This window comes from Notamacropus eugenii, chromosome 3 (genome assembly GCF_028372415.1).
Source record: "Notamacropus eugenii isolate mMacEug1 chromosome 3, mMacEug1.pri_v2, whole genome shotgun sequence".
NCBI lineage: Eukaryota > Metazoa > Chordata > Mammalia > Diprotodontia > Macropodidae > Notamacropus > Notamacropus eugenii.
Window position 1 is genome coordinate 49,353,843 of NC_092874.1, and position 20,215 is coordinate 49,374,057.

Consider the following 20,215-nt stretch of genomic DNA (forward strand, 5'->3'; position numbering starts at 1 on the left):
GTCTTCATTGACTATTTGCTATTTGCATGACAATACCATAGGGATCCTGGGGGAAAAACACAAGATGAGTAAAACTCCTGTTTCAATCCTTAAAAAGCTTACATTTTTATTAGAAACTGGTTTAGTTGGTTTCTGTTCCACTCAGAAGACCTTAGGGCTTAAGCTAGTTATGAAACTGAGGCTTGTGGTATAGGGACCTTTCTGAATCTCAGCATAAAGGAGGAGCGTAAGGGTGTGCCCACAGGGGACTGAGTTCCTTTCATTCACCCAGTTTCTTCATGGGTAAAATGCAGGAATTTTTAAGGTCCTTTCCAGGACCTTAGGTCAACCCTTAGTTCACCCCCTTCACTACTAAAATCTTCAGAGACACTCTCCTTTCCCAGGAGAGTAAGGGCATGGCAAAGAGCTGGCTGGAGGTTCCTTTCTCCCCCAGGTGAAAGAGCAGGGAGATTTATAGTCAGAGAATGATAACATTTAGTAAGCATTTACCATGTGCAAAGCACTGTTCAGAATTCTGGGAACCAAAAGATAAAAGAAAGACAGACGTTCCTATCTCTCAGAAACTCAAATTCTACTAGGGCAAATTTAACACATGCACAGGTAAGAATATATAAAGCAGGGAGTAAAGAAATGGGGTAAGAGAACAGCCACATAAAGTGGTACAGGATAACTGTGAGGTAATAGCTGGGGAGAATGAGAGGGGGCTTAAGAAGGAGGTTGTATTCATCCTTCATTGCTGAAGAAGACCATGCCATCAAAGAAATAATGACATGACTTGCACTTGACTTTGTTTTGAGTGAGGGAAGGCTATGCAAGGTCACCAGCCTCACTTCTCCAGAGCCATCTGAATCCAGTGACCTGATATTCATCAGGATGACTGGAGATGACCCAGGATGCACTGAGAGATCTTGGCCAGCATCTATGCAAGTACTCACTCAGGAAATGCCCACTCATTGAATAGACCTGTTTAAGAAGTAGTCAGGGCATGGCCCCTTCAATGAGGTCAAGAAAAAGAAAGACATCAGGCTGGGTGAGAAACACTCTTAAGCAAGGATGGAGGAAAAGAAGTTGAGAAAGGAATGCATCCCAGTCATAGAAGTCAGACTGTGCTGGGAGAGGCTTTCCAGACGAATCAGACACATCTCAGACTTTTCGAACAACTTTTTCTTAAAGTCTCAGCTAAGCTGCCACCCTATACCTGACATCTCCCCCATTCTTCTGACCGCCAGATGTTACTGTGCCCTCTTGCTTCAAATTACTTCCAAATCTACCACCCCTAATTGGCTCCTCAACTGTCTTTGAGCTCTCCTTTGCCTCCTTTCCCTTCTACCTTGCCTTAGTTACCTAAGGACATGTGGAAGAGGAACTCTGGGTGTAATGGAAGGATTCAGAACCAGAGAAGCAAGATTTCAATCTCAGTTCTGCAACCTGTGTAACCTTGGACAGGTCAGCTAGCCCAAGCTTCAGTTTCCTTATCCATAAAATGAAGAGGATGGCCTATATGGCCTCAAAAATTGAGATTTTAATTACTGATGTTGCACTGCCTGCTGTATTTATAGATACAGATATATATATATATAGATAGATAGATAGATAGATAGATAGATAGATCTCTTTCTCTGTATATATATACGTACATATATATGCATATATATATATACACATATACTGCTAATATTTATATAGTCCCTACTATGTGTCAGGCACTGTCTTAAGCACTTACAATCATTATCTCATTTGAACCTCACAACAACCCTGGGAGGGAAGTGCTGTTACTATCTCCATAAAAGATAAGTTGTTTTGAAAGCTGAAGGAGAAGTTTGGGATCATTTCTTACAGGGGTTCTTAATCTGGGGTCCATGAAATTGTTTTATTTTAATTAACTATTTCAGTATGTAAGTGGGAATTCAATATAATAAGTATTTCAATTCTACTGGTTTCCTTTGTAATCCTATACATTTTATTGTATGCATTTAAAAACAGCATTTCGAGAATGGGGTCCATAGGCTTCAGCAGCCAGTCACAGGAGATTAAGACACAAAAAAGTCCAACCCCCTTCATTTTAGAAGGGAGGGAACTGAGGTCCTGAAAGTTCAAGGGATTTACGTTAAAGGGATTTCTTAAATCCAGGACGTTAGAATTTAGAAGCCTAGAAAGGCCAACCTTCCTTCTCGTTACAGATCGGGGAGCACGAGGCTCGCGGATGCCACCTCGGGGGCCCGAGGCTCGCGGATGCCAGGGGTTAGAACCCAGAGGCTCCGTTCCCGAGGTCCAGAGCTGTGCCTTGACCTCCACACTGGCTCTCCAAGGTCTCCAAGCCCAAATCCAGGGCTGTCTCCACGGGTCCATCCTTGGGCCCAAGTTTGAATAAAGCCACCCAATACGGGTGCTTCAGGGCCAGAACGTAATCCTGCTCTCCAAGCAGAGAGTGAGCACACTTTAAACCACTAGGAAGTATTCCTGGGTTCGAATCCTGCCTCTCCCTGCTCCTCATTGCCTGCGGGGACTTCTGCTGGCCTCAGTTTCCCCATCCGTGAGATGGGGGAGGCGGTTGCAGGGCCCTTTTCCATGCTGTTGATCATCCTCCCATTTTCGGTTGGTCCACAATGGTTTGCCCGGAGTATCTCCCCCTGGAGCACCCGGGCTGACCTGCCATTTGGGCGCACCCCCTCCCCGCCCCCCAGCGCGTAGCCCAAGGCCAGACGCCACGTGGTGTGCCCTTCATCTAGGCTGCTTGGCTTGACCTAGCTGCCAGGTAGGCTGGTCTCCATCCCCCGAGGCCCGGGAAGGCGGGAGTGGGGGGGCGGGGAGAGGGCCCGGCACGCGGCGGGGGGCCTGGGGGTGGGGCCTGGAACGCGGCGGGGGGCTCAGGGGGCGGGGCTCTCGGCGCACCTGCCCGAACCCTTGTCCACGGCGACTGCGCGAACGTTCTCCTGCCCCTTCTCCCGCCCTCCGCCTCAGTGTTTCCGTGGAGACGAGGATGGCGGCTACGCCGGACGCGGTCCTCCCGTGAGCCGGCGTGGAGAGTTGGCGCGGGGCCGGTGGCCGAGCACTGCGGTGCCCAGTCCCGGCCCACCGAGACGTCAGTCTCAATCAGACCTTTCCCTTCTCTTTCCCTCCCTCCCTGTCCCTCTTCCTTCCCAGCGCAAGCCATGGAGGACGAGGAGCGGCAGAAGAAGCTGATCCGCGGCAAGGCTTTGGTAAGCCTGGCCCTTCCCGGGGAGGGCGGGGAGGTGGAAGCCCGGGGCGAGAGCGGGGCTGGGCTCGGGCCCTGCTCCCAGCGCGAGGTGGCGGGGAAGGGCGCTGTCTTGGCAGCGGGGGGTCGCTGGGCCGCCCCTTGGGGCTGGGCTCCCCGGTGCCTGCGCCCCGCATCGCGCCAGCTGCGGACCCCGGCCCGGGGGAGCCTTCCTGAGACCCGGCTTTTGTCTCCTCCTCGGTGGTTTTCTCCCGATTTCCCACCTTGGGGAAGGCGGAAAAGCGGGGCGGGGTCTTGTCTGCTCCCTGTGCCCCCCAGATTGCGGTGTCTTTTGTCTTCTCTCCCTTTCTCCCCTGGGCCCCCCCCCACGCACGCAGCTGAGGTGCAGGTTTGGACAGGTGGGCTCCTTCCTTTCCTCCCTGCACAGTCTCAGGGGGGCCCCCACCCCGGGTTTGGCGCTGGTGGACAGCGGGATCGGCCTGTGACAGCTGTCCGGGAACGGCCCTGCGCAGCTATGTCCTGAAGGTGCCACGAGTGCCAGCTGTGAAATCCTGCAGGGAAGGGGGGCGTGTGTTCAGGAGAGGGGTGACCTCTCTTCTCGCTCTTGACGTTTGCAGTTCTTTGTGGTGGGAAGGGGGCTAGCGGCCTTGAGGTGAACGGAGGCTTCAGGGAGGATCGCTCGGCATGTTCCACAGTTGCGGGACAAACTTGGCTCAACAGTGATGTGTTTGGGTTAAAGCGAGCAGACATTTTCATCACTTTAATTTTATTTTTTAACGTGACTTTAAATTGCTTTTCAGAATGGTTGGATCAGATCACAGCTTCTCCAAGGAGCCGTTACAACACTGGTTATTTCTATCTTTTGTTCTCTATGCTGGAGATACTTTAGCTGTATCGTACCTGTGGTTGTAAGAATCACTGACCTTGTACTTTAAGGTTTTCAAAGCACTTTACACGTTTGATCTTCACCATCCTGTGGGTGCTATTTTTATTTCATAGATAAGGAAACCCACCCAGAAGTTAAGTGATTTGCTCCTGTTCCTACAGCTAGTAAGTGTTTGAGGCAAAATTTTCAATGTGGATTATTACATAACGGATTTACACTAAACATATTATTGGGAGAAGTGACTTGGTGGTGTAGAAAATAACCTGGAGTCAAGAGAGACGGAGGTGTGAATCTTGCCTCTGTCACTTAGTAGCTGCTGTCCATGGACAATCACTTCTCCTCTTCTGCAAAGTGTGGGGGTAGGGAGGATAGTGCCTTTCCTACGGTTTTGTAAGAGTCAAATTAATTAATCCATCCAATGTTTTTTGTAAACTTTAAAGTGCTACAAAAGTATCAGCTATTATTGTAGACAAGATGCAAATTATAATAATGAATCTCTTTTAAAAAAACATTTCTGAGAATATTTATTGCTCTAAAATGCCTTTGGGCTTTTTTGGATCATATTCAGACCATCTTTATTAAAGATAAGTTTTAGTATTTCATGACTTAAGAGTTTTAAACTGTCATATTTAAGATAATTACTAGTATTTAAGTACTGAAAGGATTCGTGATGTGGATATACCTATCATTGATTCGAAATCTCCCTTCCTCCTCTTCTATTTGAGTTGCTGTGGCCTAACCAAATAGTCAGCACCTGGTAGCCCAACCTGCTTCTGCTGTGCCTTTTCAAACTTAACTAGGCAGGTCCTCCAATAAGGAACCATGTCCATACTTTTTTAGCCTTTTCTAAGTCCTGCCAAATTTGCTGGCATAGCTTTCCAGTGTCACTACCGGTATTGTACCTGCCCATATGATTGTCTGTTCCTTTCAAACTGGCCTCCCCTGAGTGAATTCAACAACAGAACCAAGTTTTATCTATAGACAAATTTGTGTTAATGGTTAAGATTTTAGTGAGTACAGCTTTCACTGAGTCTTCACATTAATACATCTGGGCTCACTTTATTTAGAGTCAAGGCTTGAGTGACTGAATTTATTCAGTTGGGTTTTTTAAGTGCTGGGAGTGAAGAGAACATTCTTAGAAGCCTCTTTATTGCTGCTTCAGTTGCTGCATTCCGAGTTCCTGAGTAGAATGTTTGATGTTTGTGTACAAGTTGAGGGAGCAAGGAGGCTATACCTTCAAAAAACCAATCAAAGAAGATGTGGTTTAGTGAAAGATTGCTGGATTGGGAGCCAGGGACTCGGGATTGGTCAGTCCAGGACACCTTTAATGTCCATGTGACCTTAAGAGAGATAGTTTTTTATTCTCTCTTGTCTGAAGTCCCCTTACCTGTAAAATAAGAGAGGGGAGTTGATTTTTTTGACCTTCAAGGCCATTTAAAATTCTAAAGCTTTGATGACATTATCTGATTTTACAAAAATCCTGGTTTGACTTTTAACCTGGAATTTTCTCTACCTTCAATCCAGGTATCATTCTTTAACTGAAAATAAAACCATTCTGAAACAACATAGCTTATTGTTTGGACAGTGATACAGTGTATCATTTTTTTCACAAGGTTCAGAGACTGACAGCATTATAAAGATCATGCAGTCCATACCCCGATCCCAAACCCCACAGATAAGAAACAGAGGTGAGAGAAGTTCAGTGACCTACTGAGGGTCACCCAGGATCAGAGAGGAAACTTGAACCCAGGACTCTTTTCACAAAACTAGAATTATAAATCTTCTGGGTTTTTAAAATTTTGTCTTTGACAATTCTGCATGAGAAAGGTCAGAACCCCTATTCCTCCTACCTGATTCTGCTTAGAGAAGCTGCATAAGCATGCTGAACAGAGCAGGGTTTAAATGGGAGGAGGGGGCCAGTGTTTGTAGTAGCTGATCTCTAAGGTATCTTGCTTATTATCTGGGTGCCTACAGGAAAGTCACTTAATCACTTTAAGCCTTAGGTTTCTTATATTTAAAGTCTAGATAATAACATTTCTGCTGCTCTGCCTCATGGAGTTGTAAGGACAGGAAACCCTGTATAAATCATAAATTCCTACTATTAGGAATTTAACCTTTCTTTTAGAAGAAAATACTGATATTGCCACGTGGAATTGAAATCTTTTTTTTAATTGTAAAAGACTTTTTTTGTTTTTGAAAGACTTTTTTTGAGAAAGACTTTTGAAAAGTAATTTTCTGACACTAGTGGTACTTAGGTTGAAAAGAACAAAAAATGTACTTTATTTTCTAAAATCAGTTATTTATAATTGGGCCTTTTGTCTAGAGCCCTAGAAATGAAAAATTTCTTATTAACCTCCAAAGGCAAACAGTTATAAGCACATTTTACTCCCTAAACATCGTTATCTTATTTTTATTGATGTCTTTTGGTTTTATATTCATTTCTAAATCTGTATTTCCCTTGGACCTGTTAGACAATCATTTGTAATAATTATTTTAAAAGAAAGAGAAAGAAAGGCAGTTCTGCAATACCAACAATCCCTCTTAATTCTAGTGCACTCTCTGTTGATATTTCTCATTTTGCTTTGTATATAGCTTGTTTGTACATATTTATTTGCATATTATTTACCTGATTAGATTGTGAGCTACTTGAGGGCAAGAAGTATCTTTTGTCTTTCTTTATATCTCCACTGCTTAGCACTCTTAGCCCCACTGGCACATGGTAGCCATTTAATAAATGTTTATTGACTGACATACAGTATATGCAGTATTCCACACCAAGAGTCCCTTACCTCTGCAAAGAAAGGAAGTAAATATATTTTCTCAATTATTATCTCTCCTCCAGTCTCCCATTATCTTGTATTTATTTTGTCTATCCTACACTGTCCTTAAGGTCAGGGGTGGTTTCATTTTCTTTTAGTATCTCTTGTACAGTGCTATAGCAGTTATTTAATAATGGCTTAATTGATTGATTCTCCAGGGCCAAGTTTGGTCATAATTACTAATATTCAGTTTATTTTTTGTTTTGTTTTGTTTTTCCATCTTCGTTATCATTTATTTCTTTTTTCTAGAACTGTGCTAGCATCATTCTGGATGGTATTATAGAGATGTATTGTTGAGAAAGGCAACACAAACTGCCCATGCTGCAGAACTAAATGGTTAATTTCTTTTCCTGTCAAAACTATTGCATTATTTTTTCAAAGTAAAAATATTTGCAACTTCATATAAAAAGAGAGCATTATGGTATTTGTGAGCAGAACCAAGTAAAGGTCGGTTTTGTTAAAATCCGCAGTAAATTATTACTGGTGCAAATGCATACTCTGTATTTCATAAAATTCTATTAATTCTCCAGCAAAATCCCACAAAACACAGCAGTACAGTAATGTATAGAATTTTATATAACTGACAGTACCTTTTTTCTTAGGAAAAAAATCAATACAGTAACATTAAAACTAAGCTAGCATTCTTTTTTGGTGGCCTCATGCTTTTTTGCTTGAATGGTAAGACTGTCAGTCTTTTTTACTAAATGGTCAGCAATAAACAAAATAGTTTTGGCCGGACATGTCCAGTATCACATTAATACTACATGAAAAGCAGTGAAAAAAATTATATTGGTAATTAAACTGCTCAGTCCCACAAATTCTCAAGTATTGAGCTTATGAGTAAGGAAAAAAATTATAATTTCTGGACCTTGGAAATTAAAGCTACATTATTCTAATGTGAAGAAAGTAACTTTCTTTCAGCATTGTTTTATGCTTGTTTACAAGTACTGAGTCTTATTCAGTTCTTTCTTTTAAAGGTTTCTTTTTTCCCCTTAAATAATATTTTTCCTCAATTACATGTAAAGATAGTTTTCAACATATCTTTTATAAAATTTTGAGTTCCAAATTTTTCTTTCTTCCTTTCCTCTCCCCTCCCCAAGAGAGCAAACAATCTGATATACGTTATACGTGTATAACCCTGTTCAACATTTCCACATTAGTCATGTTGTGGAAGAAGAATCAGAACAAAAGGGAAAAACCACAAGAAAGAAAAAACCAAAAATAAAGTGAAAACAGTATGCTTTCACAGTGTTCTCCTGGTTCTCACTTTACTCAGCATCAGTTCATGTCAAGTCTTTCCAGGTTTTTCTTAAATCTTCTTGCTCATCATTTCTTATAGCACAGTAGACTTCATAGTTCTTTCTCGCATCATGGATAGCATTTTCCATCACAAGTCTTTTGGAATTGTCTTAGATCATTGTATTGTTGAGAAGAGCTAAGTCTCTCATAGTTAATCATCGCACAATGTTGCTGTGTACAATGTGCTCCCAGTTCTGCTCATTTCACTCGGTATCAGTTCATGTGAGTCTTTCCAGGTTTTTCTTAAATCCACCTGCTTATCATTTCTTATAGCACAATAGTATTCCATTACATTCACATACCACAACTTGTTAGCCACTCCCCAATTAATGGGCATCCCCTCAATTTCTAATTCTTTACCACCACAAAAAGAACTGTTATAAATATTTTTGTATGTGTCTGTCCTTTTCCCATTTTTATGATATCTTTGGGATACAGACTTAGTAAATGGTATTGCTAGATCAAAGGGTATGCAGAGTTTGATTGCTCTTTGGACATAATTCCAAATACCTCTCCAGAATGGTTAGATCAGTTCACAACTCTGCCAACAATGCATTAGTATTCCAATTTTCCCACAATTTCTCCAACTCCAATTTACCATTTTCTGTTTCTGCCATATTAACAATCTGATGGGTGTGAGGTGGTACCTCAGAGTTGTTTTAATTTGCATTTCTCTAATCAATAATAATTTAGAGCATTTTTTTTCCATAGGATTATGGATAGCTTTAATTTGTTCCTCTGAAAACTGCATGGTCATATCCTTTGACTTGTAATTTTATAAATCTGTGAGCCTTATTAAGTTCCTCAATTTGAATCAGTTCATTGCCAATAGCAAGGGAAAAATGTGTACAATTTCTAAGTGTTCTTCATGGTATTGGAGCTTTGTTGGAAAACTATATAAATCTCAAAGGATGAAACTAAGTGAAGGGATAGAATAAGAGGAGAGAGTGAAAAATGGGCTGTTTAAAGCTTCTTATAGAAGAAGCTCTTAAGGAAGGAACTAGGAATCCAGGAAGGCAAGAAGAACTGAGCAGATAGAAGTGATCTGTTAAAGAGAGGCAGCATGATACAACTGAAGAAGTCTGGATTTGGAGTCAGATGACCTGGTCTCACATGGCAGCTGAGCTACAACTACTCAGGTGACTGTGGGCAAGGAATTTAATCTTTCTGGGTCTCCTCTGTACAATGAGGAGATTAAATCAGATGACTTTACTGCTGTAGATCTGTCATCCCATAGGAAAGGCAGAATGCAATCCAATAAGGATAGAGTTAACAAGGAGGGTTCCCGTATATGTTAACAATCCCAGTGAAACTGAAAGTTGGATAGTAGAACATTCGAAACAGGAAGTGAACAAGGAATGTATTTGAAGATGAAAGAGTCACAGGTAAAGAGTACATTATTCCATGAAGCAAGAATCCTTTTTAAAGTTAATGAAATAAAACTAGACTCTACAAAATATTGTATATATTAAAACAAAACATTATTTTTCTGTCACGCTCTGTCTGCATTTCAGTAGAAATGCATGTAATTACATTTTATCTCAAAATGCACAATATGTGAAAAACTCAAATTGATTCTCTTGCCGTGAATCATCAGCTATAAGGAATTTCCTTGTTCATTTTATATACTAGTAAAATTCATTTTAAATTTTCATACCATTAAAGCACCTTATGAAAAGTTAATTTTATTTAAACTTTATTTGCAAATTATAGTTTGCTTCTATTAATTCTGAACTTTTCATGATAGTGTAGTGGAAAAAACGCTGGACTTAGAGACAGAAGACTTGGGTTTGAGTTTTGTATTTGCTACATTATTAACTGTATGACCGAACAAATCAGTTACCTTTCTAAGTTTCCGCTTTCTTATCTATAATAAGGAGAAAAAAGTGCTTTCTGAAGTGTGGAGTGTTATATAATTAAACCATCACTACTAACTGTAGCATTGTGCTGTATTGTGCTCCCCTGCTCAGGGTTAGGGAACCTACAGTCTCAGTGCCACATGTGGCCCTCTAAATCCTCAAGCGTGACCCTTTGATGGAATCCACTTCCCTGGTATCATGTTCTAAATTTATAAAATGGATTAAGGGTTGGATTTAAGGTCCCTTCCAACTCTGAAAGTCTGTATATGAAATGCTACAGTAATTGTCAGATACAGAGAGCACTGAGATAGGTTTTTTATGGTTTAATGATCATGGACCCTTTGAAGACCTCTAGTGAAAGGGAATCCACTACCTAAGAGCTACCCCATTCTACTTGGGGGCAGGTAAATTATTAGGATGTTGTTCCTCACAGCAATCCTAAATTTGCCTCTTTGCAACCTCTCCTCATAGTTATTTTACTTGGCTCTGAGATCATTCTCATGAATATATCCTGTTTGCATGTAGTTGATAGTATTGTGTGTCTCATTAGAATATGAGCTCCATGAAGGCAAGATCACTTAACTGTGGACTTCAGCTGCTCCGGCTTTTAGAGGCTGGATTGTACAGTGGATAGGTACTGGACTTGGAAGTCAGAGAGGCCTTAGTTCTAATCTCAACTATGATACTTTTGTCCATGGGCAAATTACTTAACCATTTTTGGTCTCATTGTACCCATGCATAAATTGGGGTGATAATAGAGACCAGGCTCAGAGGGTTGCAGTGGAACTTGAATGAGATGAATAGATTGCAAATTTTATATATTTTATATTTAGAAAGATCACTTTGATAGTTGAGTGGAGGGTGGCCTGGAGTGTGAGGCGAGATGAGGCAGGGAGATGAACCAGAAGGCTGTTAACACTAATCTAGGCATGAAGTGGTAAAGGTTAGGACCCAGGGTGGTAGCAGTGTCAGAAGAAAGAGGAGAGTTTATATATAGAAAGAGACATTGTGAAGGTAGAATTGACAGGACTTACCTACAGATTGAATATGAGAAGGTGAAAGAGAAGTCACGGATGACACCTAGGTTGTGACACTGCCACTACCCTCTTCCTCCTCCTTTGCCTCTTCCACTCTTACCCCCCTTTTACTTCTTGGTGTTTCAGTGATAGATATTTCCAAAACAGGTCCATCCACTTCTCTTCTTATGTGACTCCATATTGTCTTGACCTTGTATGGAGGCTTGAGGATCTCTGGATGCCGTGGTGTGTTCATTGATCGTCACTAGTTCTCAGTACATGACTCTGTTCGTTGCTTTTAGGTTTGCCCATTGTTACTTTTTTGGAGACTATGATGTTACAGAAATCAAAGCTGTATATCACCAGAATAATATTAATGTCAAAAATGTAAGCCTTTTTTCCCCAGAGAATGGCTTAGAATCATTAAAAAAAATGTCACTCAGTTTCCCAAAAGCATTTTAGCCCAAGATCTGAATTTGAATCCTACCTCAGATACTTATTAGCAATTTTCTCATCCATGAAATGGGGATGATAATGGCAGTGCACTTACAGGATTGTTGTAAACATTAAAAGAAATAGTCAACCTAAGGTGTTCTGCCAACCTTAGGGTTGGCTTCTTGTTAAGACTGGCTTTGTTTAATTTCCTGGCTATCTCACCAGGTTCCTGATGCCACCCTGACTAGAAACCAAGACCTGGCCAACTTAATGCTTCTAAAAGGGGAACCTGTGGGCCATCCTTGCATTGTTAACTTCTTTTGCCTTCTGGATTAATTTGTAGTGAGAATGTTAAAAATGGTATTTTGTTCCTTCAGTTCCATTTGTTAGTCATCAAACAAAGATCTCACAACCTTTCAGTCACCCTTGAAACTTGACTGCCCCTCACTTCCCATACCAGCCAGTTCCTCAGTCTTGCGAGTTCTCCACAGAGTCTTTGTCATCAGTCTCCTTTCTACATAGGGAGCCACCACCCATGTTCAGGTCCTTATAGTTTCTATCCTGGAGTATTTCAGTAGCCTTCCCATCGGTCTTGTTGCCCCAAGTCCTTCCCCTCTCTAATCCATCATCTGCACAGACATCAGGGATGTTCCTGAAATGTAGGTCTAATTATTGTCCTTCCTCTATTTTAAAATACCTCACTATTGCCTCTACTATCAAATGTAAATTCTTCTGCTAGGTATTTAAAATTCTGTGTTACCTGGCTCCATCCCTCATTTCCAGACTTATTGTATATTATATCACTTGATACGTGCTACATTTTAGCCAAAATGGCCTCCTTGCTGTGGGAAATCCCATCTCCTATGTCTGTGCCTCTGCACTGGCTGAGCTGCCTCACTTGACCTTGTCAAATCCCTAACTTCTTCTGGACCTTATGCTCAAGTGCCATGTCCTACATGAAGCCTTTCCTGTTCCCTCAAACTGTTCCTCTCTTACCCTCCGCTCCAAAAGTACATTTACTTTATGAACATTTGGTATTTGTGTGCATTTTTCAAAAATATGATTCTTAGCACCCTTGGCCCCCTTTCTATTACTTTTGAAGCAGAAGTGGTATTAGGTAGGACTGGAACCATTTTATATTTTTCTTTGTTTTATTAATTGCTATGACTGAAGAATTAATCACCAAGTGGCTAGCTACTGGTGATGAACTTCTCTTTACTTCACTAGTTGGACCTTGTAAAGTAGACACATCTTGTTGCTGGGCCACTCAAATCCTTCTTTGTAGGGCCTGAAGGCTGCTACGGGCCTGCTGAGCCTGGTCTCTGCTTTCTTAGCCTTCAAGAACCTAGGATTACATGCTCAACTGAGTTAATCTGTCCTAATGTCCAAATGACCTTGAGAATATTTCTGAGTATGAACACAGACAGGTATCAATAATGTATTTATCCTTATTGTGAGGTTTTCTTATTTCATTATTCTGAGGGCTCTGTTAAAGATATGCATAACTATCTTATGATAGTGCCACAGTTGGCTACTTTTTTGAGATTAAATATTGAATGGGCCAAATGGGTCAAATGAGGTTTAGACTAGTTCAGCAACATACAAGTGAGGTAACTGGTCTTGCACCTGTTCCTTTGAGCTACTTTTAGGATTTTTTTTTTTGAAGTTTAGTGTGATTGATAAGAAGTGACATGTATTCTTCTACCTGACTGGCCCGCCTTCCATGAAAAGGTCTTTTCAGTTGACCAAAGGGGCAACTTTTTCTTGATCCTTTCAAAAGGGCCTCTTTTCCACTCCATGTATGTCCAAGGTGAATTTGTAGCCATTCAGTTCCACCATCCTCTAACACTTGAAGTAAGCCCTTCTGATGCACTCTTTTAGGATGCAAAGAGGTCCTCTTATCTTTTCATTTCTCTTACATCTCTCTTCTCTGAGGCTGCAGGGCAGGATTGTTCTTTAACCTGAGTCCCAGCTTCAGGGATAACCAAGAGGGAGGACAGAACCTGTAACTCCCAACAACTTGTGAGTCAGAGTGAGCAAGGCAAGACCTCACTAAACATATAATTATTTTGAAATTTGTATTCTGACTTAAATTTGGATTTATAACTGCACTGTCCTGAAAGAAAAGGTGGTCTGGATCAGAGGATAGTTTTTATAAGTTGTAAGCTACTAGAAGCACTCTTGCCCTGTAACCTTTTTTTTTTCATTAGTTTGGCTCATCACTTCTTCTTCCAGATTTCATGCTACTATCATTTTTCCTTATTTACTGGCGTCCCCAAATCCCCAGCCCTCAGACAGCTAGAAAACTACAGGTTTCCTTCACCTTACTCAGTTCCATAGTAAGAACATGTCGACCTTTTAAGTATCTAAAGAGAATTTCCTGTGAAGCACTATAGTCCATCTCATCTTCCTCTACTATTCTGTCCTCACAGGTAGAAAAACATCGGAATTCTCATAGCCTTCTTCCCAGAATATCTGCTTACTCTCCTAAGGCCCTTTCTGCTTAAAATTCTTTTTTGAGTTGGGCTTTTCCATTCATTCATTTCTGATTCTATGGCCATAGAATCAGTTGGCCATAGCTGCCGAGAATAAATGTGTGGAATCTGCTTGGCTAGTTCTTCGTATGCTCAGAAATTATCCTTCTGTGCCAGTGCCTATGTCATGGGAAAGCCGGTGATACTAGCCCTCCATCCCCCAAATCCATAGTTTTCTTAGAAAGAAATGCTCTGCTTTGTCTAGGCTCCACATCAGTCTCCTCTCGTTTCTTGCCCCTCTTGTCTGGAACTTCACATTCTCTGACTGCTGCCTAGCTTCCTTTGAGCCTTTGTAGGCCCTCTCCAGTGCCCCTCCCTTCTGTGGCCAGAATTTCTCTATCCTTGCCCTGGCACTGTGGTCTCTGACCAGACTTTGCCACGTTCTGCTCTTGTTTGGCACCCCCCCACACTCCGCCTTGAATTTCCATTCTCTCTCTCCAATATCTTCCCAAAGCTTGCTCACCTTCATTCTCCTTTCCCCTGACTTGTCACTGCTGTCTACAAACATGCCTTAACTTTCATTTCACACTTCCCTTCCTTCCTTTCTTCCCCCACCGCTTTCAGTGTCAGGCTCCAAGAAAAAGGTATCTTCATTTTCTGCCTCTGCTTCTTCACTCCCTTTACTGAAACTGCCCTTTCAAAAAGTCACCAGTGGCAGTTTAACTTAAATCGGATGTCCTTTTTCAGTCCTCCGCCTTCTGTACCTCTCTACAGCTACTGCTCTTCACAAAAAAAAATTTTTTAATGCAGTTTTAAAATTGACCTACCTTTTACTTGAGGGGTAGTGTGGCATAGTAGATAGGGCACTAGATTTAGGTACCCTAAAGGAAGAGGTCTTGAAGAAGAGTATTTCAAAAAGCCTTTGCATTTGAGTCTGTGCTCTCCCCTTTTCTTACTTCTTTTCTTTATTAGCTCTGTCCTCTTGTGCAGTATTAATTTTTATTATTTTCTGTCCTTTCTTGTCCCCCAAGCTTTCCATTACTCTACTGTCATCCCCTCACTTTCTTGGACCTTGAAGCTAGTCTTATTTATAGGCCTCAACTCCCTGTGGTTATGAGATTCTCCCAGGACACTACCATGGGCTAAACTTTAGAAACTGCATACCTAACGTATAGCAGCCACAAGGGTTGCAGGGATGGTGGGAGTAGCAGGATAGCTGCCCCTCGGAAACCTCTATGCCATCTTCCCATGATTTCTTCATTTGTAGATTTGATCTGTATACCTCCTATGCTTTCATCCCAAACATTTATTTTTTTAAACAATGTTAAATAGCATGGGGCCAATCACAGATCCCTGGATGCTCTACTGTGGACCTTTTTCTAGGCTGATAGCCATTCAGCCAGTTGTGAAATCTGTCAGAGGTTCTTAACCTTTTTTGTATCTTGAGCCCCCTGACAGTCTGGTGAAACCTACATATCTTTTCAAAATAATGTTTTTAAATGCATACAAGAAAATACAAAGGATTACAAGAAAATCAATTACATTGAAATATACCATTCAAAATATTTACAAAACAAATTCTTTGACTCCAGATTAAGAACCCTTGGTGTAAATGTACTCTTATTTAGCTCATTTCTTTCCATTTTGTCTACAAGAAGGCATGAAAGATATCCAAGGTCTCACCTCAGAGATCATTCTTCTCGATATTTAGACAGAAATATCTCCATTCCCTCTTAAAGTATTCAGAGTTGAAATCTTAGGGACAGAAATTTTCTTGCCATGAGTCCCAATTTTGCCCAAAGCTAGTCAGACAAAGAAAACAAGTTTAAATTTGTAAAAGAAATTATTCTCAAGTAAAAAGGACTTCTATACAGGGATTTGTAAAACCTCATGATTAGTGTGCCTGAGCCTTAAAAGGTAAATCAGTCAGAAAAAAAGATTGTCCATAAGGCAGGCTGAAGCCACACTTATGCTTTCATCTTACCTTCTAAGGTAAGTAATTCCCCTTTAACTATTTCATTTCTTTTCAAATGATGATGAAGTTCTTACAAGAAAAAGGTAACCTTTGCCACACTGAGTCAGACCTCTGTTCCAAATAGCCGCCGAATTTTGACAAAGGCATCATAGGCCATGTCCTGGAAGGTCATGATCATCTCATATGACATCATCTAATTTACCAAGGACATGTCCTAAAAATCCAATTTCATCACTTCAGGGATCTGTAATTTTGTTGGTGATAATACTCTCTCATGGACACACATCAAATCCCCAGCCCCTGCTTTCCCTCTTCCTCTTCATATCTTAGGAGAAACTCTTTTGTGTTGCTGTGGGACAAAACTTGCTCTTCCTCCTGGTAACTTTGTGGTGGGCCATTGGGGTCATGGGGCCATTCTTAAAGCATTTCCAGGTTGCTGAAAAACTTGAGGCCTTCAGAAATCCATGGTCACTTATATGCAAAGCTCAACATTTCTTCTAATTTTAGTATCCTCTTAAATAGTCATTTGCACTGAAGATGTTTCGACATAAAATTTTAAAATCCTTGATTTAAATATCTTCAGTTGCAGTCATTGTGTGAAAGTAAGGTATGCCTAGAGATGCTACAGCAGTACTTAACTGGAGAAGAACCGCAAAATTTATTTTTGTGAAGTCAGTTCCTGCAGTTATATTATAATTTCAGCTGTGTTATCTCTGCTTCAGGTGACGTTTTCGTTGGTAATGCCTCCTCTGACATTTTCTCTTCGAGGTTTTGTGTCTGTGTGTAATAGTTAATGATCCATAGTTACATGTATCTGGGAAGTATGAAAGGAACTTTGCAGCTAAATCCCTTTATAAAGAGAATTGGTTCCTAAACTTGTTTCGTAAGTCATCTCTTCTGTGTCTTCAGTTTTCCTAAAGTGGGGCCTGGAGCTTGAGTTATATATAACCCTGTCCATTTATGTCCTTGTTACCACTCTTGAAACCCTGAGTTTAGCCATCATTTGAATACTTCACCCTCACAAGTTAATAAGATGGAATGGTTTCAATAACAAGTCATACTTTTCCCTGGCTCTCTTTTGGGGAGCTTAACAATTGGTGAAATGTTCTTTGTTAGTTAGCTGCTTTCTCTGGATTTCCCTCTTCCGGGGCTGTTCTTTCTCATTTTCCCGCTAGATCATCTTCTGCCTCCTGCTTGCTAAGCATGGGTATACCCCAAGGTATACTTATTATATCTACTAAGTCTTGTTGATGAATTGATTGGTCTTTAAAGCCTGCTTATGGTGTAACTTCTAGGCACCTTTTGCATTTTCCTTACATGATTCATTTTTGCCAAACTCATGTATGTACTTTTTCCCTGAACCTCTGTTGCTCTGCTTTTGCACAGGCCTAGTCATACAATACTTGCTGATTCCTCTCTGATGCTTAGAATCCTTAACTTCCCCAAGGTATAGCTTAGGCACCACCTCCTACAAAAAGGAAGGTTTTCTTGATTCCTCGAATTTTAGCATTCTCTCCCTTCTCAAATTAGTTTGTATACATATTAAGCTTCTTGAGAACAGGGAATATTTTTCATTTTTTTCTTGGTGTCCTCCATCCCCATCCCATCTCCATGTGCCTTGGACATAGTAGATACCTAAGTGCTTGTCGAGTCGAATTATATATTGAATTATTTTAAAATGTAGTGTTGATTTTGTGCTTTGACTTAATAGATTTTAAAAGTATGCTTCCCAAAATTTTATCCTTGAGTGGGCCTACATTAAATTGCAACACTACATTATAACATATGCTTATTTAGCTCCTACTGTGTACAGATCACTGTGCTAGTTATTGAGTGTAGTGTGAAATCTTTGACTGTCAAAAATTTATTATTTATTATTTCATTTTATTTGTAATTGATTAAGCTTATGTTGAAATTCATTCAGAATATATATTTTTAATTTTGTAGCATTTTAATATCTTAATATCATTATTTTGATCCTTTAAGAAGTGAGTCAGAAGCTTTTATATGATAGAACTTATTGGCAATAAAATAGGAAATTTTCCAAATTAATTCTTTTTTTTTTTTTTTAATGTAGCTTGCCCAGTATCAGCTGAAGAAAGCTCGGGCTGAGGCACAGAATTCTTCCAAACAGCAGAAAGGGAAGAAAAAGCCATCAGCTAAAAAATGTGAAGAATCTTCACATACTTCTAGTATTGATCAGTCACAGAGTGATGAGTTGTACATGACTAGTTCTCAGAGAGGAGCATCAGTGACTCCTGATATAACGAGAACTTTACATACTGGAGAAATAATCAAACATGACCAGTCCTACACTATTGAAGTAAGTATCCAGATTGAAAAAGATTTTTGAATGAAACTTTTGTAATGATAACAACAGTAACATCCCTTATTCATTTTGGTACCATTTAATATTTTCTTTATTTCTTTAATTTCACAAGTGGTCATACTTAAAAATGAGTGTCCTTCTTTGTAAAATACAAACACACATTGGATTTTTTTTCTTTTCAACTTTTATTGATGTTTTTTGTTTTTATTACATAACATTCATTTTTCAGATAAGCTAAATACACAGATATTCTTTTGTTGAAAATAGCTGCAAAACAACTAATGGTGGAAAATGAAGTTTTTTTAAAAAGTAGTTCAAGATCGTAAATATAATAGAAAACCAGTAAAGTTGTTTGCATCCATAAAGTTGCTTGTAGATTTTTTGTATTTTACAATAGGAGATGGATGGAGTTAGAAATAATTATTTCAATATGATAAAGTGTCCTATATACTTTTTTAAAAGGAATAATATGTTTCTTTTGCTTGGAAAAGAAAGAAATGCAATTTTATAAGGTGGGAAGGGGAGTTTTTGAGGGACAGAAGATTCAGAGAATTCAAGTTCAACTTCTAGCTCTGTGAGCTAGGGTAAGTCACTTAACTTGTCTGAGCTTCCACTTTCTTATCTTTAAAATTAAGAGCTTAATAACCCTGATAATCTGTAAGGTCACTTTCACCTCTGAATTCCTTGCTTCTTTGATCCCGTTTGGATATTCATATTTCTTACGTAAGCAATACCTGTACTTTCTTTTAAAAATGTTTTGCTTTTTACTATGAAAAGTTATCAGCAAGCATTTAAATATGCAAATGAGAACAAAAAAGTTGATTATACACAAAGCCTTGAACTCCTGTTATATACATTGTTTTTTAAAGAGACATATTAAATTCATATATAAAATGATAACAAAATCATTCTGTGACTCTTTCTGAACTGTTTTTGGTCTTTTTCTGTGTTAATGTACTTTTCATCTGACTACTTTTGGGAAATGCCTCTGATCCTCACTGAAACAGTCATCATAAAAATAAATGGCCCAATTCTGGTTGGTTCCCTTTTTATCTGCTCATTCAAGGACATTATAGGCTAGTGGTTACTTAGAATGGAGAGGAAGACACCTAAGTAGTTTTATACAGAGTTGGCATCATATTTTCCCATCTGGGTGTAGCATGAGGCTTGTTGTCAGGGTCATGTACCTACTACACTTACCTCAACTGTGGACAAATAGTGTTTAGACCTGACGTCTTTTTCAAATTAGTCTGAGAGATACAAATTTATAACTCATTTATCTATATTAGATCCATTGGAGAAATTAAATTTCTTAAGTTGACGTTTTATTAACTTGATAAAATTGTAACATCTTTTTACATTTAAGTAGCAATTGAACTAATTTTGCAATAATTTGGATTGCTTAATAGCCTTAATAAGGTTTAAAAAAACAAAATTTAATAGCTAACTAATTAGCATTTTCATTAAATGAAATAGCATACCTCCTTTCACCCATTGTCATATTATGAGTATGTTTGTAGGTGTAGCTACAAAAACTTGTGTGTGAGAAGAATTTTCCTTGTTCCACTTCTCAGTATCTGGAGCAAAGGCTCTCAAACTTTGTGTTGTCTCAGAGTGCTCTCTAGGCCAGAAGAAATACCCAGTACTTATTAAGTATTTGTATTGCGTATTAAGTACTTAGTTCCAAACAACTTCATAAGTATTCCTATCCTAACAACTTAGTAATAACTATTTGAAAAAATAATGCACATAAAGTGAAAAAAAAAGTTTTTTTATTTTGTTCTTAAATTACCATAGTTACTTCAAAGTGGGATGTGTATACTTTTTAGGCACAATTTCTTAAACATTGGAATTAGATTTAACACCACCATCCTCATTTCCTGTGGTGTTTGTGTCCATGTTTCCCTCAGAATTTTAAAATTTCACC

The 20,215-nt window shown here is 39.7% G+C and overlaps 1 protein-coding gene and 1 long non-coding RNA gene across 5 annotated transcripts in view; one reads left to right on the forward strand and one right to left on the reverse strand.

The window, feature by feature from the left end:
- The window catches only part of LOC140530917 (uncharacterized), a 1,083,438-nt gene that overhangs the window by 927,071 nt on the left and 136,152 nt on the right, over positions 1 to 20,215 (reverse strand). The window lies entirely within an intron of this gene.
- LOC140531013 (A-kinase anchor protein 9-like) overlaps positions 2,539 to 20,215 on the forward strand; it is an 88,820-nt gene continuing 71,143 nt past the window's right edge. The window contains exons 1-3 of the mRNA XM_072650214.1: positions 2,539 to 2,687; positions 2,780 to 3,200; positions 18,037 to 18,282. Of these exons, the coding sequence (XP_072506315.1) occupies positions 2,539 to 2,687; positions 2,780 to 3,200; positions 18,037 to 18,282 (816 nt within the window). The remainder of the gene's footprint in view (positions 2,688 to 2,779; positions 3,201 to 18,036; positions 18,283 to 20,215) is intronic.